The 25,144-nt window shown below is 45.2% G+C and overlaps 8 protein-coding genes across 8 annotated transcripts; 4 read left to right on the plus strand and 4 right to left on the minus strand.

Moving 5' to 3' along the window:
• Positions 1 to 626: 626 nt before the first annotated feature.
• SERLADRAFT_383058 (uncharacterized protein) lies at positions 627 to 785 on the minus strand (the record flags this gene model as incomplete). Its single annotated transcript, XM_007315725.1, has 1 exon — positions 627 to 785. A coding segment is annotated over one exon (159 nt), but the record flags the coding sequence as incomplete, so codon positions are not given.
• A 167-nt stretch (positions 786 to 952) lies between these two features.
• On the plus strand, positions 953 to 1,613 carry SERLADRAFT_383059 (uncharacterized protein; the record flags this gene model as incomplete). Its single annotated transcript, XM_007315726.1, has 2 exons — positions 953 to 1,014; positions 1,069 to 1,613. The coding sequence occupies 2 exons, from the start codon at positions 1,001 to 1,003 to the stop codon at positions 1,238 to 1,240; spliced, it is 186 nt and encodes a 61-aa protein (XP_007315788.1).
• A 1,201-nt stretch (positions 1,614 to 2,814) lies between these two features.
• On the minus strand, positions 2,815 to 3,197 carry SERLADRAFT_383060 (uncharacterized protein; the record flags this gene model as incomplete). Its single annotated transcript, XM_007315727.1, has 1 exon — positions 2,815 to 3,197. A coding segment is annotated over one exon (199 nt), but the record flags the coding sequence as incomplete, so codon positions are not given.
• A 729-nt stretch (positions 3,198 to 3,926) lies between these two features.
• SERLADRAFT_346823 (uncharacterized protein) lies at positions 3,927 to 4,667 on the minus strand (the record flags this gene model as incomplete). Its single annotated transcript, XM_007315728.1, has 1 exon — positions 3,927 to 4,667. A coding segment is annotated over one exon (741 nt), but the record flags the coding sequence as incomplete, so codon positions are not given.
• An 11,001-nt stretch (positions 4,668 to 15,668) lies between these two features.
• On the plus strand, positions 15,669 to 16,358 carry SERLADRAFT_367263 (uncharacterized protein; the record flags this gene model as incomplete). The annotated part of the gene is made up of 2 exons (XM_007315729.1): positions 15,669 to 16,109; positions 16,191 to 16,358. 2 exons carry the CDS (start codon positions 15,669 to 15,671, stop codon positions 16,356 to 16,358), a joined length of 609 nt encoding a protein of 202 aa, XP_007315791.1.
• Positions 16,359 to 16,878: 520 nt separating this feature from the next.
• Positions 16,879 to 21,616, plus strand: SERLADRAFT_446933 (uncharacterized protein; the record flags this gene model as incomplete). Its single annotated transcript, XM_007315730.1, has 21 exons — positions 16,879 to 17,107; positions 17,162 to 17,634; positions 17,686 to 17,865; positions 17,921 to 17,987; positions 18,050 to 18,325; positions 18,417 to 18,513; positions 18,571 to 18,785; positions 18,834 to 18,925; positions 18,980 to 19,056; positions 19,109 to 19,175; positions 19,234 to 19,276; positions 19,391 to 19,466; positions 19,520 to 19,604; positions 19,654 to 19,734; positions 19,784 to 19,974; positions 20,027 to 20,135; positions 20,194 to 20,332; positions 20,379 to 20,456; positions 20,507 to 20,662; positions 20,718 to 20,762; positions 20,822 to 21,616. The coding sequence occupies 21 exons, from the start codon at positions 16,879 to 16,881 to the stop codon at positions 21,055 to 21,057; spliced, it is 3,012 nt and encodes a 1,003-aa protein (XP_007315792.1).
• A 1,140-nt stretch (positions 21,617 to 22,756) lies between these two features.
• Positions 22,757 to 23,097, minus strand: SERLADRAFT_461596 (uncharacterized protein; the record flags this gene model as incomplete). The annotated part of the gene is made up of 1 exon (XM_007315731.1): positions 22,757 to 23,097. A coding segment is annotated over one exon (327 nt), but the record flags the coding sequence as incomplete, so codon positions are not given.
• A 71-nt stretch (positions 23,098 to 23,168) lies between these two features.
• SERLADRAFT_461600 (uncharacterized protein) lies at positions 23,169 to 25,139 on the plus strand (the record flags this gene model as incomplete). The annotated part of the gene is made up of 9 exons (XM_007315732.1): positions 23,169 to 23,216; positions 23,277 to 23,373; positions 23,432 to 24,129; positions 24,182 to 24,297; positions 24,351 to 24,434; positions 24,492 to 24,561; positions 24,616 to 24,655; positions 24,711 to 24,733; positions 24,786 to 25,139. 9 exons carry the CDS (start codon positions 23,190 to 23,192, stop codon positions 24,819 to 24,821), a joined length of 1,191 nt encoding a protein of 396 aa, XP_007315794.1.
• Positions 25,140 to 25,144: the final 5 nt, after the last annotated feature.

Here is a 25,144-nt window from a genome sequence, read left to right on the forward strand (position 1 = left end):
AAAGAGGTAAGGTCACGACTGTCAGGGTGCACTTTTTGAGCATCAAATCCCCAAAAAAGATCAAATACAGTATAGCATTGAGAACCAGCAAATGGCTCCACAAAGTCGTCAAGGATAGGTGGTACTCCTGAGTCTTTGATAGTGACTGCATTTAGTGGCTGAAGATCATGGACAATGCGAATCTTGCCATTCTTCTTCTGAACGCAAAACCACTTAGAGCGATAAGACGACTGGCTAGGCTCATAGACTCCAGCTTTGATTTTGTCTCTGAGCAATTATATGACTTCATTCTTGATTCCAGGAGGAATAGGAATGTTCTTGTATTCCCAAGGGACATGTGGGAGAACAGGTATGACGTAGGGAGAGAAGTAGTCTTCTCTGAACGTTCCTCTGTCAGTTTCCTCGAAGGCAAGACTGCGCTGATTGAGTATCATGATGTGAGCGAAAAGCTTTTCCTCTTCTGGCCATAAGAATCCATCAGAGTTTAGCTTCATTTCGTCATACAGGCGCTCCTTGGTGAGCTTTGGCGTGGGAATGAATTCTGGGGGAAGGACAGGAAGGGGTGGGAGCGAAAGGAGTGGGTCTTCTGGAAATGACCGAGTGACACGTGCGTCTTCTGGGAATACTCCAGGAACAGGTTTGACTTTGCGATCAACACGTTTGTAAGCTCCAAAACTCGACCAATCGGGTGCTGGTACAGGTATAGGGTCCACAATGTCTATCATGTAACTAGGGCTAAAACAAAAAGTGTTCAAAGAAGGAAAGTGCCGTGGTAGTTTTGCGTCATCTCGGACCGAATAGGATAGAGATGAGGTCGGAAGTTTTACAAAGGGGGGAGGAAAAAGATCAGATAAGAACGAAAGGGGAACATAGACAATAGAAAAAGAAGTTGGTACAAGAGTAAAGGAAGGAAAAACCGGATAACATAGAAATCCAAGAGGCCATTTTGTACAAGTAATAGATATATAACAAGAAAGAAGAAAAAGGGAAAAGGTGGCATATGGTCCAAGAGCACTGAATGGAGTGTTAAGTAAGAAAGGAATATAGAAATGTATCACCAGCATCTACCTCAAACTTCAATTGTGGCACTAGCAAGTACCTCAGTGCTGGTGGTGAATGTGGATGCACTGGATGGATGAGTTGTCCTGTTGTGGAGGTGAATAACCTCAACACGTTCTCATCGACAATAAGTGCGAATACGAGGGAAGACAAAACCGTAGAAAAGGGCGAGGACAAGTAACACTCCCACCACAATCTCGATGATGAGAGCTTCTTTAGTAATATGAAACCCTTCGAGCCAGGACATGTTAGGTGCTTGTAATGCTCGATGTAAGCGTTTAGGATGGAGTGAAGATGTGTTAGAATCGGAGTAGAATTTCTGGCACTGGTGTGAATAATTGATAATGGCTGAGCTGATGGTGACGTGGGAAAATGATGATAGTGATGCATGGAAGTTCGAAGATAAGGAGTAGTATCGGATGATATATTGATGGAAGGTTGATGCTCCACTCCTATTGTTGTGGAGAAGGATAAGTGAAGGGGCGGTGAGGATTCAATCTCCCTTTCATCCTCTTGACTATCATTGCAAATAGTATGCATGAGTGTGCGATTATCAGGAGAAATTGACAAAGCAATAGTAGCATTGGTAGAGGATGGTGATGGGGGTGAGTCACTGATATTTGATGGTAACTGTTGATGCGAATATGGGGGTGGTGATTCAGAATCAGTAGATGAGTCATCATTAATTAATCCATTTATATGATTGTGTATCGGCTCCGAATCGGATTCTTGTATTACCTCCATCGTCACATTGACTTGACCATTCATATCACATGATGGAGGTCCATTTATATCTTCATCAGTGGGAATTTGGAAATGACTCTGTTTGAGGAAAGAAGCGAATATGTGCAGTTCCTGAGCAACTGATAATAGATTTGTGCTCTTCCAGGTCCATGATTCTGGTCAAATCGCAAATGAGCATGGAGTAGGACATAATCCGCATAAAGGTTGTGGTTTTCATCAAAGCCATGGTGTCCTCTCATGACATAGTCTGAAGTTAGTGAGAGTGAACTCATGTTGTGACAATATTGAAGGTTGTTCAGTAGACCAAAAATAGCAGACCTTTCATCTTCCCTGATTGAGCGAATATAGTCAAAGAATGTTTCGAAGGTGCTGGCATTGGGGATAGGGATGGAGGCTTCAATAGTTTCTTCTAGACGAGTCTCCAGGTCTTCCAGTACTCTGAGAGTACTAGAATTTTCGATTGAACCAATTGGGGAATTATCTGGAACAGGCACAGTTTCTTCTTCTGGGGTGACACTTTCAGCAGCAGTTTCAAATTCATCGGTATTTCCATCTAGATCTTCTCCTTTGAAGTCATAGTCTGTGACTAAGAAGCTGGATACCATATTGGATACTCCAGATACTGGTTTGACATAGTGAATAGGACGATGATCTGATGATACCTTGACTTCCAGAGCTGGGTTTTCGATTTTGCCATCCTTTCTGAAGACGAGATAAGTGCCATTAAGTCTCTCTTCAATGCTGACATAGTTCCCATGCATCCATGGTCGTCCAAGAAGTAGATCGTATCCAGTGTCTTTCCCAACAAAAATATTGGCATAAGTTTTGACTTCTCCACAGTATAAAGCCACATTGTTGACTAGACCATCAAGTCTACCAAATCCTCCATTGGCATCTTTGACTACAGGTCGAATACTAGTATCCATGGGAAGGCGAATAAGATTTTCCCAAATAGTTCGACTGACTATATTGAGAGCAGACCCTGAATCAACAATTGCTGAAATAGTTTCGCCATTAGAGGTAACAGGGACACGAATGAGGTCGGCATGAGTGATGGCAAGAAGTGATTCAGCTGTCAAGCTTTGGGGCTTGTTGTCTAGTCCAAAATTAACGCGCTTGGGTTTCATCATTTCTTGGAGATTCTGGGAAACTTCTTTTGATAGACCAATGACGTTACCAATAGATAGTGGGATAGGGGTGCTGAGAATTTGATCAATGATGGCTTTGGAGTCAAGATTCTGTGAAAGAGTAGATGAAGTCTTGAGCTGTTTCTTCTGTTTATCGGCAGGGGGATTCTTCTTGGTGTTTTGGGAAGCATCTTCCATGATTACATCGTCATTAGTGGGATCAAAGATAGGCTGTGCAATATCAAAGATGTGTGGCTTTGATGGGGCAGGTGCTATGGTTGGAACGGCAGGCTTCTCTTCTTCTTTCTTCTTTCCTTTTACAGCTTTGGCCCAATCTGGTTTAGGAGGAATGTAGACACCATCAAAGACTTGCTTGCGCTTCTCCTTAGACACTCTGTCTGGATGATCCACTGCATAGACAGGCTCTTCATCTGAATCAGAATCAGAGTCAGCTACTTCAGCAATGGACATAAAAGAAGTCGTAGTGAGGAGGTTAGACTTGGGGATAGTGCGATGTACAGCAGTTGCTATAGGTTCCTCTCTTGATCGCATGATTCTAGACCCATCAGACACGACAAAGCGACCAGTGTCATCCTTCTTGACAATTCCCTTTGACAGTAAGTCAAGCATATCTGCACATTCATTGACTCCATGACCAGTTTTTCCGCATCCATAGCAAAGGAAGGGAACACGAGGTGCTGTAGGCAGAGTGGCAGTGGGTGGAGCAGTAGGCTGAGTGGGTAAGTTGCTGCTTCCTTGAGAGGATCGAGATGGTCTGGCTGACTGGTTCATGAAAGTGGGAGGGCGAAGTATAAGTCGAGCATCAGTGTCAAGCTTGATAGCACGATAGTAGAGCAGAGGATAGTTAGGATCTTCAATTGTCATAGAACCCAACTTCTTGATAAGGGTTTCTACTTCATCCTGTTTGACAGCAGTGTGCTCTTCTTCGTCTAAAGAGTGAATGGTTTTCTTCGACTTGGAAGGACTCAACAACTTTCTCTCTTTCTCTGTCTCAGAGGTGCGCTTTTTGTCTTTCTTCTGCTTGGTGGTTTTCCTGATATAACGAGGTGGTTCTTCCTCTTTGTCAGAGTCAGAAGAATTGTCCAAAGAACTGGAAGAGTTCTCTGAATCCGAGTCTGAATCCGAATCATCAGAGTCAAAATCTTCATCATCAAAGCGATCTCTGCGAAGGACATGCTCTACAGCCTTGACAACATTATCAAAGACAAAAGGCTGGGAGAGATCAAGGGTAGGATCCCTCTGTAGAAGTCTGTTTTCAACGTGATGACGAAGGGTTTTGGGTAGTCCTTTCCAGAAGAAGCGATTGAATACATCCTGAGTGATTTTGGATTTGGCAAGAAGCCATCCTCCAACACGAACATACTTCCTTATGTAGCTCTTGAAATCGTCCAGAGAGCCCATTTTCTTCTTGTGCGAAGCATCGACCAGCTGTTTAAGATGATGCTCTTTAAATTTGGCCTCTGCTTTTGCAGCATCAAAGTACTGGAGAATTTCGTCTTTGAGACTGTTCCATGAGGGCGTAATGAAGTGCTTCATTCCTTCAATAATTTCGCGAACATATGTGGAGCAGTATTGGAGAATGCTTGAGCATTTTTCATTGTCAGCAGTGACATTGTTTGCCTGACAGATGCGCTCATAGTGGAGAACAAAATCCCTGACACGAGTATAGTCTCCCTTGAACTTCTTAGGAGCATAATGAGTGCCAGGAATTGGCATAGTGATGACTGAGAGAGTAGTAGGTTGATTCATAGTGAAAAATATAGGGGGTAAACGCGAAGCTTGCTGAGTAGAAGTTGGTACAGAAATTGAGTTACTGGAAGAGAGGGATGGGACAGATAAAGTGGTGGGTGAGATAGAAGGTGTAGATGATAAATTAGACAGTGATGGCGATGAAATGGTTGGTATTTAGCTTGAAGGAAACCACCCCTCGCGGTGGGCTCCAATTGTCAATGATGAGAACTGCAGTTAGAAAACCACACACAAAAACAAACTAACACACAATCCTCCCAGATTCCACGGAACTTGTTTATGGGCTTTGCCTCCTAGAACAGTGGAGTGGTCTGGTTGTTCGTGGGGTGGTACATATAAAGATCCTTCAAAGTAAAACCCAGAGATGTATGGGTGTGGGTTTTGAGGAGGAGGGATAGTTGAATTTGTAGAAGATAGGGGCTTTGTGGCGAATATAGATGAGCACTACCTTGCTAATTGTAGCACAAGGTAGGTTTGAGAATAACAAGGTGACGAGGTTCCCAGTGATAGCAGGCTCCTGACGCACAAATTGTAGTGCTTAGAAGGACTTTAATTGAAAGGGATGAAAATGACTTTCAAAAGTGGAGAGTGACAATGACAGCAGATCATAGTGGTAGCAGTGGGAAGTGTTGTGACCACACTGGATCACAAGTAAAAGAATAGTGAACTTGAGATTAGAGAAGAAGTCTGGATTTGAGTTCTTGTTCTTTTACATGGTAAAATACAGGGGTTTATATAGTAAAAGAAAAGTAGGCTATGCACAGTATAGCTGTGCAAAAAGAATGAGAAAGAACATGAAGGAAGGAATGTATGCTGACAAATCCTGCGTAGGTAGTACAGGATAAGATTGTCAAAAAAAGGAAAAGAAAGGGATAGAACAATAAATGCTGTGAGTAATGTCACAGGTTTGTACAGCCATAAAATAAAGTCCAATAGCAAAAGGAGAGCAGGAAAATCATGATGTCATGGGAAGATGCAGTAAAAAAAAGGGCAAGGCAAAACACTATCAGTATCAACACAGTTCCTTTATTGTTAGTCAGACATTCTAAAAAATATGTGTCCATAAAAATGATTCAAAAATCAAAAATAATCACACTGTAAATGAATGTTCTGCTGAAAAAAAAGAAACTGGAGCCACCGGTCCACCACCTAGTCCAAATCTGACAGTTCCATGGCCTTACCAATGGACTGGTTGTGTTGGACCACCTGGTCAAACAAGGGAGGGAGAGGAGTAGTTCTAATTTGGAACAAGTGAGTCTCAGGCAGTGTGTGGTAGGTGTAGCTGTAGCGAAGACGATGGATAAAAGATAAGTGTACCCAAGTAAATGGGACAGCGATGAACATGGGCAACGCAAGGGGATGAACCTTCTCCAGCTCAAAAACTACCCACCCACGCTCCAACCAGGTGAGACGAGCGACCGATGTTTTGATAGTATATGATGGCAGATCGACGTCATGAAGATGGACCTGTTGCCCTATTTGGACCGGCCGCCGGGGCTTTGCTGATATCAGCAGTGGCACATGGTAGTCAACGGATCGGCGACGGAAGCGGATAGGAAGTGGTGACATCAGAAATGGTGGGGGTGCAAATAAGATGAGGAGGAGGAGGGTGGAGGTGACGAAAAAGTGGATTAGAATGGGGATCCAGAAACGACTGTCAGGTGAGAATAAAAAGGAGAGGAAGGGGCCCATGGTGGGGCTAGGTAAAGGAAGGGGAGTAAGGGAAATGACAAAAGCGAGGGCGCAATGCAATGTGTAGCCAGTGGCGACGCAAAAATTTGCCGAAATGCCGAAACGCGGAAAGTACCGGATGGAAAAGCAAAGGTGAGCGTGACTGGATTGCCTAATAGAGGTGGTGCTGATCAGCCACAAGTTCAAAAAGGGCAATATTAATTACTATTCCACGTGGCACTGTGCCTGTGTGGCGCAAAGGCGAGTCTTTTTGAATATTCGCTTCGTTATTGACACCTGTCCATGCTACCAATCAACTCTGGTGCATGACAGCGCACACAGGAACACACTATAAAGAAGATGATGGGGAGTGGTTACCCCTTAGGCTGCAGTGAGTTAGTTGTGCTAGACAACAGGAGGACTCACTGAGTCCTTCCCCATGTATTGCTCTTGTATATATACTAAAATACATGAGGTACTGTACAGTTGTAAATAAAGTTCAAAGTCCAATGTCTAGCATGTGACCAGTCACATGATGAGTCTAGACACTGGTCAGGTGATATGTCACATGACTGGTCATGTGACTTGGAAAATAAAAGTAGAAGTACAAAAGTGAAGCGTAAGTAGATGTGTCAGGCAACAAATACGAAGCTATATAACAAAGCCCAATGTCTGGTCAAGTCCTTCCTTGAAGGCGGTGAATCAGAGTATGAGAATGAAGAGTATCGGTAAGAGCGCAAATCCAAACTAATATTGAACTGGAGAACAATACATCAAGTATGTACTTCTCTATATAGTGAACGACGATGGTCAGACCGAGAAAGGGAAGTATTGAGAAAGTGGTCTGACCAGCTAGCTAACCAATAAGAAAAAAAAGAAGAAAGTGGTCCGATCTATCGTCTTTACTAATCGTACGAGAAAGTGTATTGGTAAGGGATGTACGATTGGCCGTATCAGTAAGCCCATGAGAAGGCGCTGACTCACAACCTTCTTCGCTTATCAATATTCCTCCGAAGTATTCCCAGACATAGCACTGGATCGTGACTATGTCATCTGGATATCTTCTCGAGGGTCGACAACGAGTCTACCTCGTTGTAGGTACGATAGAACGTGAGTGTGAAGAGAGAATAAGAAGAAAAATGATAAAAGTAATAAGACACCTGCTGTAATCTCTAGTCCAAGGGCAAGAGGAGTGACGGGGATTGAGTCTGCTAACCACGACATGACGGGAATGCGATAAGAAAAATCGATTCCTCACATTAGCTCCCCTTTTATAAGACTCGTGTCCTCATGAGTCCGGATGCGGCACTTTGGAACTTGTTACTAATCCAATCAAAGAGCATGGGAGGTTTGGAAGTGGCGGTGTAGTTTTCGTAAGGACGGAAGTGGAGAGAAGCGGTAATAATCCGAGGGGCGGCTGGATTTGTTTTATGGAAAGCGGCGAGTAAATCAGCGACATGCGTAAGATTGGTGTCGGGTTCCCAAGTTCGTTCGGAGACTGGATAACCATGCCAGTGAATGAGGTAGTCGAGTTTACTACCTTTCAGTTTGGTCGGTCTGGAAGCGATTATACTCTCTACTTCGTATTCGTCTATTCCTTCCACGATCTCGGGTGGTGGTCGCGAGGAAATTGGTTGATTGATGAATTCGGGAGCGTGGTATGGGGAGAGGAGGGCTTCGTTGAACACGGGATGAATGGACTTCCAACTTTTAGGGATATCGAGTTGATAGGCGGAGGGTCCGACCTTTTGGGTGACTTTGAAAGGTCCGAAGCGTTTATCGTCTAATTTCTTCATTGGTCTATCCGTTGTGATGTTATGCCCTTCTAACCAGACTTTGTCGCCAGCTTGGTACTCCCGGGAGGGGGATTTCTTACGGTCGTAATACTTCTTCAGATTCTCGTTTGCTACAAGAAGGGAGGATTTCGTGATATCGTGGAGTTTTTTCATTTGTTCGCTAAATTCTGCTGCAGAAGCGGAGCGAGGGGATGACGTGGTGGTGATATTCGTTCTTGGGTGTAACCCATAGTTCAAAAAGAAGGGTGTTTGATTCGTTGCGGTATGAAGGTGGTTGTTGTATGTAAACTCAGCAATGGAGAGCCAGTCTGCCCAGTCATCTTGTCGATGATTTATAAAAACGCGGAGGTAGTGCTCTAGATCCTGGTTGATCCGTTCAGATTGTCCGTCTGTTTGAGGGTGATAGCCTGTAGAGAGGCCTGGTGTTATCCCCATCAGGTCGTAGAAGTCTTTTGTGAATCGAGACATGAATTGAGGACCTCGATCGGAGACGATCTTTTCAGGAATTCCGTGGAGTCGTATTACATTATCTCGGAGTTGTCGTGCATAACCGGCCGAGTCGAGAGTGACGAAGGTGGGGACGAAATGGGCCATTTTACTAAATCGGTCAACAAAGACCTGAACGGCGGTGTAGCCCTTGGATTCCGGTAATGCGCCTATGAGATCGGTGGTGATAACCTGCCAAGGCCGATCTGGTATCGGGTTCGGGTGTAGAGGGGCGTTAATCTTTGTCCGATGTGCCTTGGTGCGTTGACAACTCTCGCATCCTCGTACATACCGTCTGATATCTGTACGAAGACTCGGCCACCAGAGCTCTCGGTTTACTCGTTCAAACATCGTTCTTTCTCCTGGGTGCCCGGCTAGGGCTTCGTCGTGATGATCTTTCAATATTCGCGCCCTTAGTTCGTGATTTCGGGGAACGTATACTCGGTCAGCTAAAGGGATCGGGTAGGAACTCGTCGCGGACTCTCTCTTGATCCAGACGATCCTATCCTTCATCTTCCAGGTATCCGGCTTCTCTTTCAAGTTCTTCCTTACTATGTCGTCTTGTTTCTGGAAGCTTTGACGTATATCTGGTAGGTATCCTTCGTTGGTGTCAAGTAATTCGAAATGTACGTCTGGGAGAAGTATCTGATCTTCGTTATCGTTTGTGCCTTTAGGATGATCGATCTGTCTGCTTAACAGGTCGGCCTTCGTATTCTGATTTCCTTTGACGTGTTCCATCTTAAAATTATAATCTGCAAGCTGGGATGACCATCGAGCTTGGCGTCGATTGTATTTCTGCGGTTGACGGAAGTAGAGGAGGTTTTGGTGATCTGTGAAGATGGTGAAGGGGTGTTTCGATCCTACAAGGTGATGTCGCCATTCATCTAACGCCGTCATGATTGCGAGCATCTCTTTGTCGTAAATTTCATAGTTCCGTTCTGCAGGGGTAAGGGCTTTCGAGAGGAACGCTATGGGTCTGAATTTGTCGTTTTGTTTCTGGGATAGGACGGCTCCTACAGCGAAGTCAGAGGCGTCGGTTTCTAGTTTGAATGGGTCGTCGTCGTTTGGTATAGCAAGGGTGGGGGCAGTAGTAAGCGTTTTCTTCAACGTTTCAAAGGACGTCTCTTGTTCGTCTTTCCAGGTCCAGTCAACTTTTCCGGTGAGCACAGTGAGTGGTTTCGCAATTCGTCCGTAGTCTTTAACAAATCGTCGATAGAAATTGGAGAACCCTAAGAATGATTGGAGTTCCCTTTTGTTCTTTGGTGCGGGCCAGTCAGCGACCGCTGCGACTTTTAACGGATCCATACGGATAGTGTCTTTGGAGATGATCATGCCTAAGTACTCGACTTCCTGTTTCTCGAATTCGCACTTCTCTGGTTTAAGATACAACTGATTTTGTTGCAGGATACGGAGGACTTTGGTGACTATTTGACGATGTTCTTCGAGTGTTTCCGTGAAGATCATAATATCGTCTAAATATACAATAACTTTTCCTTCCGTGATCAGTTCTCTTAGGAGGTGGTCCATCATGGTCTGGAAGGTTGCTGGCGAGTTGGTAAGTCCGAAAAACATGACGAGGGGTTCGAACAGGCCGCGATTGGTCCTGAAAGCGGCCTTGTGTTCGTCTCCTTCTTGGATTCGGACGTTGTTGTATCCCCATCGTACGTCTAGTTTCGTGAAGTAATTGGCACCTTTGAGTTTATCGATGAGTTCGGATATGAGGGGGAGGGTGTAGCGATTCTTTATGGTAAGCTCATTCAGCTTGCGATAATCTTGGACAGGGCGTAGTGAGCCATCTTTCTTTTTGATAAAGAAGAATGGCGATGCGTAAGGTGATTTGGATACTCGAATCCGTCCACTTGTTAGATTTTCGTTAAGGAATTCGTCTAGATGGTGTTGTTCGTCTCGGCTAAGAGGGTACGTTTTGCAGTCAAGACCATTAGCCTCGGGTATTAACTCAATTGCATGGTCCCAAGGACGTTTCGGGGGAAGTTTGTCAAATGATTCTTTGGTGAAGACGGGTTCGAATTCATGGTAGATTGGAGGAACGACATCTCGGAAAGTAAGCTTTGACTTTGCCTTTTCGGAGGATTCGGCGATTTGTTGACTTTTAGTGGCAAATGCGTTCAATTCTAGCTGTGTTATCTCCATAATTCGTGTTTCGAGATCGACGGCTAGAACTTTATCCCCTTCTTCAGGATGATACTCCGGATCATCAGCAGGGAAGGTAATCTTGTTGGTCCGCCAATTGATTGTTGGATTCGTCAGTATCAACCAGTCGTATCCAAGCAGTATGCGTGGTGAAAGTAGAGATGCTACGATGACATCTATCAAATGTTCTTTCCCTTTCACATTGATGTGAAGAGTGATATAGTGTGTTACTTTCTGGGATCGACCATCGGCTCCTGCAGCGTCAAGAGGGACGGGCAGAGGCATAGTATTGAGGGTATACTTGTCAACCAGCCTTCGATCGATAACCGAGTTGGTGCAACCAGAGTCGATAAGGGTTGGGACGGTGAATGTCTGTCTGTCGTCTATGGTAGTGACTTGAGAAATGACGTGGAGGCTTCGTTTTGACGTAGGGTTGTGCGACGAGGTGTAAGCATGGATGCGTTCTATAATATTCTCTTCGTCGTGGTTCTTTAGCATCTGTATCGCCTGCAGGGTGATATGCTCGTAGTGATCTTTATGGGCCCAGTTTCGTAACAGAGCTCTTGCTCTTTCTGGTTTCTGGTCTTTGATTCGTCTGGCCAACCATTCCGGTGAATGTGGCTTCGCGTAGGTTTCGGTTACAGCACGTAGATGTTGATCAACTCGTTTCATTGCAGTCGTTGGTAATGTACGAGGGTTAAATACAACATTTCGGGTCAGAGAGTCCGTGCTTACTCCTGACCTTTCTGAAAATCCTTCGGGGGTGCTTCAATTTCTTTTAATGACGATGTAGTGGGAGTGTCTTTGGTTTCCTCCGTTTCCATATATCGTATTGCCATCTTTCCATGTGGGCAATTTCTAGCAATGTGGCCTCGTTCGCCACAGTTGTAACAAGTAACATTCGGGTTGGGCCGATGTTGTCTCTGCGTGTTGGAACTCCCAATCTCCATAGGTACACCTGATCCTCCAAACGTTCCTGCTGTGTTTGGATGGACTGCATTCTGGGGCGGTGGTCTATGAGATGGAGTATAATACGGTCGCTGTTGGATATACTGTGGTCTTCGCGTCTCTGTTTGCGGTACTGTCTGTCGATGCTGTGGCGGAGGGTAGTGTTGGTTCTGCTGATAGCGCGGTTGATATCGTTGATACTGAATTGGCAGCCTCTGTTGAGGTGGTTTATCTCTCTTCCTTTCCAGATTAAGCTCTTCATTTTGCTGTTCCCATTTCCTTGCTGCTGCCTTCCACTCTAAGTACGTGGTGGGTAGGTTTTCCTGTTGCGAGATACGATCACGAAGGAATTGAGAGAGGTTGCGGCGAAGGATACTGTGAATGAACGGATAACTTTCATCTGCGTCTGGTGGTAATCCCGCTTCCATGAGTTTGGATTCGAGTCCTCCAAAATATGCGTCTACCGTCATCTCTCGCTGTTCGTAATCGTGAAGGGCAATCTCTGCTTTCAACTTGAGATGGGGGTCCAAGAATTCGTTATCTAACTCCTTGATGAATTCTGAGATAGTTCCCCAATTTCGCGGTGCAAATAGGTCTCCTAGCACTGCGGTTTTGTTGTTGAAATTCGCCTTCCATGTATGACAGGCGTCATTGGCTTTATCGGACGAGATCCGGGATAGTGCAAAGAGGATTTTGGAGGAGTTGGTTTGGAAACTTCTGGGATAGGCGAAAAAGTAGTTTGCTAAAGCGTTCTTCCAGTCAACGTATGTTTCCTTTTTACCGATGAATTCGAATGGAGGAGTGGCAAGGACAGCTTTACTTCCTTGATTTGTTTCGTCGGCCATTGCTGCTGCTAGATCAGGTTCAAGGTCCAAAGATTCCTGATCGAACCAATCGTCGGGTTGGTTTTCGGGTTCTGGAGTTGGAGGTGGGGGAGGAAAGTTTTCTGGTCCTGCTGATTGATACAGATCGTCTGGTTCTAGAGCTTCAGCCGCAGCTCCTAGAGATTGTGGGGGAGGTGTGTCGGGAGTGACCAGAGGACGGGGTTCTCGATAGGGCTCCAGATTTTCAACGGGTTAGATAACGGGTTTAGATAACAAGTCTTTCTAGATAACTGGTCTTTTTTATTTACTCAAAGTCTGGGTCAAACGTAAAATTACTAGGGAAGTCTCCTCCTTCTGCTTCTCGGGGTCTCCAGTATTCTACGCTTTGAGTAGACTCTTCACTTTCCGACTCGGTTTCGCTGCTAGATTCTCCTCCAAGTATATCTGTTAACGAACTTCCTGTTTCTCGTTCTATCCTTTCTGCGCAAGGTGCAAAAAGTTGTTCAACCGACGGGATGAGCGGTGATTCTCCTCTTCGACCTTGGTAGGTGTAAGAGTATTGCGAATAGATACGAGTTCGTGAGCTATGGTTGATAACGGCCCAGAAATCGCTTTGGAGTACTGTAACAATGAAACGTTCGGGGTGATCAGATTGTTGGTTAACAACGAATGGAGTGAGGATTTCTAGGATCCAGTAATATTCGTCGACGTATTCTGAAACGTGTCGAATGTTGTCAATTTCGGTCGTGTAGTCTTCTCCGTCACGGGATTTCCTCTGAGCAGTTGCGATGAGCTGATCAAATCGTGCTAACGCAGCAACAACTCGTCGAATATGATCTTTAGTAGAGGGCGTGACAATGATAATGGAAGTGCTGTGTTGAAGACCAAACCGCGGCCCGAATGCGTCAAGATCGTGGACTTCAGGGAGGTAGAGAGTTCGGCGAAGTCGTGTCAGATATTGGACAATAGAAAGGTGGTCTAGATGATTGCCGATGCAGAAGTACTGGATGGGTTGGTAACTGACAGGAGAGGCGGAGTAGGTGTCGTAGTAGTCAGATGTAAAAAATGAGGACGGGATATCGTAGGTAGGTTACTCGTTAGGCCTCTTCCTTAACACAATGCCACAAAGCAAGGTGTGTTCGAAATCGTAAGGGAGGAGGCGGCTGGGTATGTCTGGAAAAATGAGAGGACGGATTCGATAAAGATCGAGAAGATCTGGGATGTGGTTCTGCGAAATAAGTTGCAGGTTTCGTTCTTGTACGTTGGCTATTCCTTTCAAAAGCTTAACCCTCTGAGTGTTCTCGTAACTCGGGCGTACTAGGCTCTCGAAGTAGTCTATCAACGGAATTTGTTCGTGCCGCAGGGATATGAAGATTAAAAGTTCTCTCCGTGCTCTGTCGGAGATGTTGGAGTATCTCCTCGAGACTGCGAGAATTTCTCCTACAGATGGCGGAATGGTAAAAAATGGATTGGGTGAGAGTGAGTGCGTCGTTTATGTCGAGGATGATATCCTCGATCGGATCAATTGGTGAAGACGAAGCAGAGGAGTCTTGATACAACTCAGTGATCTGTTCGATCGTTCCTTCCTCGTCTGGAGTACGGGCTTTGGTAGGGACGGGGAGGACCGGGAGCTGTTTGTTGAGAGTTGCGAGGAAATCTCTCTGGTGTCTGCGGTCCGCTTCTGATACCCACTCTTCTGAGAGCTGTTGGGAGGTAGACACGATGGAGGTATACGACGTCGCTGACGAGTCCGGTTTGTAGATATCTGATGATGGCAAAGAACGCAAAGAATTGGACGAGAGCGGTGATGGTAGAGAAGGCGTCCAGTTTGAGAAGACTGAACGACAATAGGTGTAATAGGGTGGATAGTGAGAGGTTGATGACGATAGTGAGGAGAGGGATAGGGATGGTAGAGAGGTGGAGAAGGTGATGATGAAGGTTTAGACCGGTGCAGTGGCAACGACAGTCTTTTTCAGGGTGTAGGGAAACGGTTTTCCAAAGAGGGGCTCTGGAAAAGGATTCGAGGTAGGTGAGTTCAATATTTTGTCAGGCAACAAATACGAAGCTATATAACAAAGCCCAATGTCTGGTCAAGTCCTTCCTTGAAGGCGGTGAATCAGAGTATGAGAATGAAGAGTATCGGTAAGAGCGCAAATCCAAACTAATATTGAACTGGAGAACAATACATCAAGTATGTACTTCTCTATATAGTGAACGACGATGGTCAGACCGAGAAAGGGAAGTATTGAGAAAGTGGTCTGACCAGCTAGCTAACCAATAAGAAAAAAAAGAAGAAAGTGGTCCGATCTATCGTCTTTACTAATCGTACGAGAAAGTGTATTGGTAAGGGATGTACGATTGGCCGTATCAGTAAGCCCATGAGAAGGCGCTGACTCACAACCTTCTTCGCTTATCAATATTCCTCCGAAGTATTCCCAGACATAGCACTGGATCGTGACTATGTCATCTGGATATCTTCTCGAGGGTCGACAACGAGTCTACCTCGTTGTAGGTACGATAGAACGTGAGTGTGAAGAGAGAATAAGAAGAAAAATGATAAAAGTAATAAGACACCTGCTGTAATCTCTAGTCCAAGGGCAAGAGGAGTGACGGGGATTGAGTCTGCTAACCACAACATGACGGGAATGTGATAAGAAAAATCGATTCCTCACAAGATGCTGGTATGTCAATTGTAACATTTCTGTGCCCATCCTCTCATCCCTGGATACTCGCACCCAAGCCGCTGAGGGATTTGTGACTGGGCGGTCAAACAGATGTATCAATTTTGTGTTGCGAATGATCTATGTGAAGCCTGGGCATACCTCTGGGAGAAGTGGTACAGGCTAGGGCGATGGGAATTGTGGGCACGATCATATCATGACGAGATTCCAGTGCTCAAAGACCACAATGATCCTAGAGAGCCAGTAAGTCAGCTTACACATAACAAGGGACATTAATAACTTACATTGAATAGTTGGTGTCGTATCAAACATGACATTCTTCACCATTTTCACAAGCCATGTGTTGACCTTCTGGCATGGGTCCTTGTCATGAAGCTGGTGCCTACCTATTATCGCAAGCTAGACAGTTTGATGGATAAAAAAGGCCAATATTGTGAACTTGCATCATGGCGCAAGGTGTTCAAGCGGGACTGGAAATGGGTGGCGACAACCCCAATTACTATGCTGTTGAACAATAAATACAGACCGAACACACTCACCTGGGTGTGTACCTGCCCACATTTCAGTACCAGCCAATTTCTCCTCTGCAAGCATCTTGTTCAAGATGTCCATCCTGTCCCCCCCTTGTTCTTCCTCGAGGTCAAGCGTAATCAAACAACGCCGTTCTGGAAGCATCCAGCGCTCATCTCGCTGGACACTCCAACCAGCCATTTGAACAGTGATGACACCATATTGCTGACAAACATGGCTGCTGGACAAGGGGATTCAGACATCCAAGATGACAAGGAGTCAGATGATGAAGGAATTATTGACATTGGAGGGATGGAGAATTGGTCTGTAGGGGAAACAATGGTGACTCATGCAAAATTACTGCGGGATTTTGCAGACGGTATCCTCTACCAGGCGCAATTTAACGACCATTGATGGGGGGAGAGCTTGGAGCGGGAGGGGGTGTCCTTGTTCCGGCTCGCCAGTCATTGCCTTGAGGGTGAGCATCGATTCAACTTGATGAGGGGAACTTTGCTAACAACGTGGGAGAAGACAACAACGAGCGTAATGTATTACCGCACATGCCCACCACACACAGACACCTTGAGTTGATATATTTTGTTGATCGATCTCACACGCACTTAGATATTACTATGTTTGAGTAATTATATTATTAGTTTGTTATCAGCGTGGGATTGTTTGGCTGTAATACTGGGGGAGAGGTACGACACTTCTTGTTGTGACGCTGCGTCCAACCCCATTTTCTCAATTGCAACTGCACATCGCATATTTCTAACAACCGGCTCGCAAAAAGTTGCGCAGAATCAAGCTGCAAAATTTTCTGTAAATTTTTTTTCTCTCTTTAGGACAAAAATAAGGCTTTGTGTGTGCCATAGATAATACAAGAAAGTCACAGGTGACCATGTGACCGTATGAGACGCGTGGATTTGTTTGATTCCAAGGCTGTAGCCAAACAACGCCCTAAATCGTCATCAGGCTCGCATCTGGTAACTTGAAAGTGCAAGTAAGGCAGACTGAGCGTTATTACTATCTAGGGCCCCTCAAGATTCTCTTACTTAGGCTAACGCAACACGAAAGGCTCCACCTTATCAGTGCTTAAGGCCGCATTAATATGCATCTTTACCTTGGGTCCAACCCCCGGACTATTTATCTGGTGACTGGTTCCCACGAAGAAAACCTGGGACGGCCTCAGCGCGCGTTGGTATTTCGTGCTGCCGAAGGAAATCCTGCACAGGCAGTCGTAGAGTTTCTGCCCAAGGATGAAGTTAATCTCGCCAATGCCATCAGGTTGACAACTAGGGTTGTCAAGGGGTGCTTGGGTCTCATTTGCATCGACAATGGTCCGCCAGATTTCATTTGAACTCACAATATTCGATCTGATATGGTCTTTGTAGAAACATTCCTTGCCGTCATAACCTCTGCTACTGAAGTCGGAAACACACGTCCATCTGAATCATCACCCGAGGCAGTTGCCAGGATCCACGAAGTTCTTTTCTACTGCTTAACTTCATCTACATGGGATGACTTTTCAGCGTCTCAAGATACCATGCTCGGCCCAGATACCGCTGATGCAATCATGATACGTGAAAATTATCCTCATTCTACGCCTCCACCGTTGTTTGAACATCCCTGTCTTCCACTTACAAAGATACTTTCCTCCGGGTCATTCTATTATGCTCTTGAGCCTCATTGGGATATATCTTCAAGATTTTCGGAGCGGCTATCACGAGACCGCTCTATTTCGATGGATATAGGAACATTCGACGAGCGTTTTGTATGGAACGAGTACATCGTTCGGAGCCTCCTGGATTTCCGAGAAAAACTTGACTTCCACGAGCGCGAGGAATTGGATTCATGTCAATTCATTGTACGCAATATTTTATTAGCATATAGCGGCATTATCAACCTGCGTGACTAGATATTAGCCATGCAAGGCTATGTTGGAGTTTTTACTATGGCTCTGCCAGCTCCACCGACGGATGGATCCCCTACAATCGCGACTTTGTCGTTGATCTCGCGACTTGGTTGGAAACGTGCTGGTACTCGTTTCAACACACGGGGGGTTGACGATGACGGAAACACGGCAAATTTTGTTGAGGTACGTTTCAAGGAATGGACTCCTGTACAACTCAAATCTTGAAAACCTCATTCAGTCGGAAACGATCTTCAGTACCGACCAACATAGCGTTAGCTATGTGCAAGTTCGTGGTAGCGTTCCTTGTATGTACTCGATACCACAATTGATGAACATCGACTTACCTGTGGTTAACTTCCTCTCACAGTGTTTTGGGAGCAACAAGGGATACAGACTTTTGGGCAACGCATTCAAATTACTCGACCACATGCTTCTCAGCCTGCATTTGAACGACATTTCTCTCATCTAACAGAAGACTATGGAGCCGTGCACGCAATTAATCTGTTAGGAACAAAAGAGAATGAAGCGATCCTGACCTCTGCCTATGCTAAGCACCTACATATAGCCCGCAGTATATGGGGAGATGGCTTGGGTATCACTCATTACGACTTCCATAACTCCGTTAGGATGGGAGGACACGATAGTGTCATCAGAGACTTGAGGCGAGCTCATATATTTTCTTTTAACTGGAAAGTGAACCTACTTATCATTCATTATCAGCAGGCGGCTTGAAGATATAAGTGACCGATTCGGGTTCACAATGTGCGACAGTAGCTCACGTGAAATAATTACGGAACAAAAGGGAGTGTTTAGAACAAACTGCTTAGATTGGTATGTGATTACTTGGATGTGGACTCGATGGACTACTGGATGCTCTTTTATTTACAGCTTAGATCGCACCAACTTTGTTCAAGATATACTCTCCCGCAACTCACTAGAACAGTACCTTATGCTGGTTCGCCGTGAATGGGTTCAGTCAGGTGCTCTCTGGACCCATCATCGGGAGTTGTGGGCAGAAAATGGGGATGCTCTTTCGCGCATATATGCAGGAACAGGAGCTTTAAATACCAGCTTCACACGAAGCGGAAAACGAACCCTAGCAGGTACGCAATAGCGTAGTGCAGAGAGTATTTTCATGCAACTCTTTTTAGGTGTTTTATCCGATGCCACAAAAAGTGTCTCGAGGGCATATATTAACAATTTCCAAGATAAAGGGAAACAAATAGCTATTGACATGTTCCTGGTAAGGTTCTATGACCAACTTGCTTGGAAAGTTCTCATGCTTCGTATCGCCCAGGGCAATCTGAGCAATCAGAAACAAGTAAAGATATTTGATCCCATCCACGATTCCGTACGGATAGCTTTGGAGCAGAGGTAAGCATTTTTAGCAAACCGAGAAGCCGTCTCTGAATAAATGACTGTCCAGGCTCACTGAATACTCCACTTCGAAAACTTGTAGTATCTTTGTCGGCACGTGGAATCTAAACGGTAGAGTGGGTGCCGACCTAAATCTCTCTCACAACTTGAAGGCTGAGTGCTATACTATACCAGCCACCTTCAGAGTCTCTCTTGCCTTGGTTGTTCCCTCGAGATAGTAAGCAATAGAAAGAATATCGTTGGCTGTTTGTTGACTTACAATTACGCAGATACATCTGAGTGAGCGGTTCTGTGGTATCTGTTGCTAGCCACTAATGTATTATTAGGCCAGACATTTTTGTCTTGGGATTTCAGGAGATTGTTCCTTTGACGGCTCAGCAAATCGTACAAACAGATCCTGAGAAAAGGTATGGCTTTCATCATATAGCATTGTTCTTACTCTGAGCGTTTTGGCCAAAAGACGAATGTGGGAGACAAGGATCTTGGAAGCTCTTGATCGGAGACCACACAAAGCGTACGATTATGTCCTTCTCCGGAGTGAACAGGTACTATTTCTTCATTTTATTATTGTGCAATTCAACTGAAACGGGGTAGCTTGTTGGAACTGCTTTAGTCGTCCTTGTGAGATCGGAATTGACGGCTGTCATCCGAAACGTCGAAGGCACCACTCGCAAAGTACGCTGCTTAGAAAAGATAGTGGATGACACTAAATATAGCTTTACAGACCGGGTTGCGAGGCATGTCGGGAAACAAGGGTGCCGTAGGTGTACGGCTGGATTATCATGACACCAGTTTTTGTTTTTTGACAGCACATCTTGCCGCTGGCCACTCCAACGTTGAAGAGCGTAATGCTGATTTTCACACAATTGTGAATGGCCTACATTTTCTGAAAGGAAAGACGGTAGAAAGCCACGAGTGAGCATCATCGCCTCTTTTTTGAAGTTACATTCACTAATCAGTCGTACAGAAATGTTATCTGGCTCGCTGATACCAATTACCGGATAGAATTGGACAACGAAACAGTTAGATCTTTAGCCGAAGCAGATGATTTTGACTCGTTGCTTGCGGCTGACCAGGTTTGTACATGGTTCTTTACTCAACAGTTCAGGAACCATCTGACAATGATCGGCGTAGCTCAAACAAGCAATGGATAGTAGGGCGATTTTCGAAGGTTACGAGGAAGGGCCGCTTTTATTCCGACCCACTTACAAATATGATGTCGGTACGGATAACTATGACACGAGTGAAAAATTGCGAATACCCGCATGGACAGGTGAGTCGATCACCGAATTACCGGCTTCTAAGATTGATCCTCGCAGATAGAATTTTGTTCAGAGGTCGTTTTGACTTAACCGCGTACTCTCGAGCTGAATTGAAAGGGTCGGATCATCGTCCTGGTAGCACCATTACTTTTCCAGAGATAATTCATACTAATTCGGTTAAATAGTCTTCGCGTCATTTAGGACAAGTGTGCGAATCATCGATACAGCAAAACGATCGGCGCTTTCCCGATTATTGCTCGAAAGTACGCTTGACGCTGCTCCCGGTGAGATTTTGGAAGAAAAACTTGCCTCATTGCCTCTTCCAATAAATTATGTTGAGCGTGCGTGTTTGATATGCTCTCGTTACTGTGGGCATTCTTACAATTCATATTTCAGTTCCACCTCCCAGCTCGGATGAACAAGCATGGTGGGATCACCCAGGTTAGTTCTACCACCCTCATTGCCCAAGCTCACAACGTGACAGATTCTTTCGTCGTCAGATCACCCGAAAGGCGTGTTTCCCATCTCTACATTAACTTTGCAACGTCACTCTTCGACAAATCCATTCGATTCGCCTGTAGATTCGCCGTTGTCTTCTTCTCCATCCTCTTCAGACGAAGAGCTGTACTCGCACGCACTTGCACTTCAAACTCCTATCACTCCAATGCCAGCTTCTCGAAAACCGCCTCCCCCGCCCCCGCCATACCGAAACCGGACCACTGTGGAGACTCCATAACACACCAACGCAGCGAAACAGCATGATTGTTAGCAATTGCATGTCGATGGCAAGAAAGTAGCCTGGGACATTTGCCTGCCTACATATAATTACAAAAGTCCTACATCGGAGATTATCTAATCTGCATCAGATAAGGCCCTGTTTCTTAAGATCCTCATATGTCTTCCGGTTATAGACATTTCCTTCATCATCCTCGAGCTCCTCCATGGTTTCTTGTTCGAAAATCTCATGTCTGCCTTCTTGCTTCAACTTCTCGGCGACTAAGCATGCATTTTGTATGAGTCAGCGTTGCAGGCGACAGGAATGATCCAACTCACGTGAAAGAGCATCCTCAATACGTGTAATTTCGTGGAAATGTTTAGTATTAGGTAAACCTAATGCTCTCATTCCGAACGCATGTCGAGATTCCTGTAATACGTGATCAGTTAACGCACGACCACATCTGTTAGAGGATCTTGCCTGGAAATGACGATCAAAGTTTTTCCTGGGACAAAAGCATGTCAGTTAGCTACATGGAAGATCTCACTTTTCGAACATACCTTCCCATGTAAACATGATCGGAGCAGATTTCACATCGGTACTCAACTCCAAGGCCATGCAATTTGTACAACCAATATGGTATAGGCTTCCCGTCCCATCCCAGTGGGAGTTTAAGGGGATTGTATATTCTCTCTTCTTCCTCGTCCTCTTCCCCTGCTGCTGCTTCGCCAGAATTGTTCGTGGGTGCAGGTGGAGGTTTTGCCTGCTCGATCAACTCCTGCTCACGTTCGCGAGCAGTGAGCGAAAATCGTCGCTCAACGTTTGATTTTGTCTCATTGAGTGTAGAAGCCAGAGACGTCAGAAGCGATGTGGTCAAGTGAGTGAGGAGTGCCACTTTCCGGAGCCTCAGCTTGGAAGACGAATGAACTTGAGAAGGTTGTGTGGATGGTGTTGTAGAGCCGTTAGGATTCGATGGTGGTGCATCTGATAACGCTTGCTTGCTGGTGGCTTTCAAATGCTTTTTGGAGGTGAGATGAGCATCATAAACAGTTTTCTTTGAATAATTTTTTTGGCCTTAAATATTGGGCGCGTAAGTCGATAACAGAACATAAGCAGGTATAGTAGAAAGTACCTACAAGCTGCACACCATATCCCCTCACTGGTACCGTTTCCATTAGCACCCTTTTTTCCATTAGAAGGTTCTTCCCAAGCCCCTGCCTCCCCAGCTTCCCATTGAAGATCAAACTCAGCCTCAACCTCTAGTCGTTTTGACGAGATGTCCACCAGCGGTTGGGTGCGTTTCACAAAAGACAGGAGGTAATCATGGAGAGTTTGGATATACCTTAAATTCAGAGGTGAGCGATGATGCAAGGATACAGAGAAGAAAATTGACATTTCATAATCTTTTGTGGTTTTGACTTCTTTAGGTAACTCTTGGTGGACTGGACCATTTTGAGCAGCAAGCAAAACGTCGAGATATTGAAGGTAGGGTAATCGCTTTCCAATATTTTTTAAGTTGTTATACGCAGTATGGTTCGCGTACAAATCAAGATACTTCCCATATACCTCTTCGCCTGAAAACAATAAAGATATGGCTGCAAGAACATTCCCAATTAACAGCTATGGTAGTCACATGAATGAAATACCTACGATCTTCGTCTTCGTACTCCTCATCAACCCCGTCTTGATTGCTCTCTTCGAGAAGAGTGGCTAGTTCCAGTTCAAAGCCCCCTGCTACAGCATCAGGATATTTGTTGTAGTGTTCTTGAACCTTCACCAACCGCGCGTAGAATTCCGACAAGTCATTCTGCTGCGCTGGAGCAGAAAGAACATCTAGTTCTACCTTCCTAGCATCCTCATCGCGGTATAAATTGTTCAATGTCACCGTCCGGGATGCAATGCGGTCAAGCACCTGAGCGGCTTTATGCTCTGTTTGCAGGCGAATTTCGTGAGTTGGCTGGTTTCTGGACAAAAGGGAGTATAAGGCCCTCTCATATTGCTCAATTTCTTCGTGAGTTTGACGGTTAACCTCGATAATGGAGTCCATGCTTTTTTCTGGCTGGTGAAAACAGAAATGGGCAATTCAGGCGGGTTCAGGTCAGCAAGGCGAGTATTTTCAGACTCCGACTACTGCTCTCTTCCTCCCAACCAAAATGTCGGGCATTAATCCAGGAGACGAAGTAAGTGAAGTATTCCTTATATATAATGCACAATGATGCTAAAACGGTTCTTATCCCCAGAAACTTGTATTTGAATCGTCAGAGGCGGTTTCAGTCGTCTCGACATTCGATGAACTCAATCTGAAGGAAGACCTTTTGCGTGGGGTCTATGCTTATAGTAAGTTTGCGAAAAGTGGTAACTAATTCCAGAAAATAGTTCTCATATTGTACCAAAGACTTTGAAAAGCCTTCTGCTATCCAACAGCGCGCAATTCGTCCCATAACACAAGGCCGAGACGTCATCGCTCAAGCACAATCTGGAACAGGTAAAACTGCGACTTTCTCTATCTCCATCCTCCAGTCTATCGATGTCTCCGTTCGGGAAACGCAAGCGCTGGTTTTATCTCCCACTCGCGAATTGGCGACACAGATTCAGTCTGTTGTACTTGCTCTAGGTGATTATATGAACGTTCAGTGTCATGCATGCATTGGTGGCACATCCATCGGGGAAGACATCAGAAAGTTGGAATATGGCCAGCATGTCGTTTCCGGCACTCCTGGCCGTGTATTCGATATGATTCGAAGGAGGGCTTTGCGGACGCGGAATATCAAAATGCTGGTTCTCGACGAAGCCGATGAACTGTTAAACAAGGGCTTCAAAGACCAAATATATGACGTATATCGTTACCTTCCTCCTGCGACACAGGTTGTACTTCTGAGTGCGACCTTACCATATGATGTCCTGGAGATGACCACAAAATTCATGACCGATCCCATCCGTATCCTCGTAAAGCGTGATGAATTGACACTGGAAGGCATCAAGCAGTTTTTCGTCGCTGTGGAGAAGGAAGATTGGAAGTTCGATACGCTATGTGACTTATATGATACGCTGACGATAACGCAAGCGGTTATATTCTGTAATACGCGCAGAAAGGTGAGGTTCCATGTTAAATATTGCGAAAATTTCCTTACGAGCTCTGGGACAGGTGGATTGGTTGACAGAGAAGATGCGTGCTGCAAATTTCACAGTATCTTCAATGCACGGTGAAATGGTACAAAAGGAGCGGGATGCTATCATGGCGGAGTTCCGTGGCGGAACATCGTAAGCTCTTTCCCTCTTTCCAACCTTTATAGCCTTCTCAGCTGATGTTTCAGTCGCGTACTGATTACGACGGACGTTTGGGCACGTGGTATCGACGTACAACAAGTCTCTCTTGTTATCAACTACGATCTTCCAGCGTAAGTATTATGTTTTGCTACTTTGCGCATACACCGACTGACTTTGACTCGCTAAAGCAATCGTGAGAATTATATTCACAGGATTGGTCGGTCAGGCCGGTTTGGAAGGAAGGGTGTTGCCATCAACGTATGTAATTTTTGAATCGTGTACTTGCAAGACTGAAATATTCTGGTTGCACAGTTTGTTACTGTGGACGACGTTCGTATCCTGCGCGACATAGGTATGTCTCAACACGTTGCCTTTCTCTTCTCGCCGCTAACAAACTACTGCAACAGAACAATTCTACAGTACACAGATTGTGAGTTTTGCGCCCATATTACCACTCTTAGCTAAACTTACATGGTTCACAGGACGAAATGCCAGTCAATGCGGCAGAGCTAATTTAAATGGCACGACCCTTTTATGGCACCTGTCTTGCAGAACCAGTATACTATCCGGTAGATAACTTGACAGCGCAGTCGACCCTTGCCATTTTTGTATTTTATACACTTCCTCTTCGTATTGCGCTATTTCTGTATGTTGTTTATTCTTAGCTTTAGTTATTTAGTCAAGCATGTGCCGAAAAGTAAAACGATACATTACTCTACAGTACATGTAGCAGCCTGAACAGCACTCGCTATAGTACCCATCACTCAAGATGAATGTGTTGCTGGAAATGGACCGCTCGAGACACGGGCCCGAGAACTGCTTCGCGGGCTTCCCTATCAAA

This window comes from Serpula lacrymans (assembly GCF_000218685.1).
Source record: "Serpula lacrymans var. lacrymans S7.9 unplaced genomic scaffold SERLAscaffold_4, whole genome shotgun sequence".
In the NCBI taxonomy this organism is placed as follows: domain Eukaryota; kingdom Fungi; phylum Basidiomycota; class Agaricomycetes; order Boletales; family Serpulaceae; genus Serpula; species Serpula lacrymans.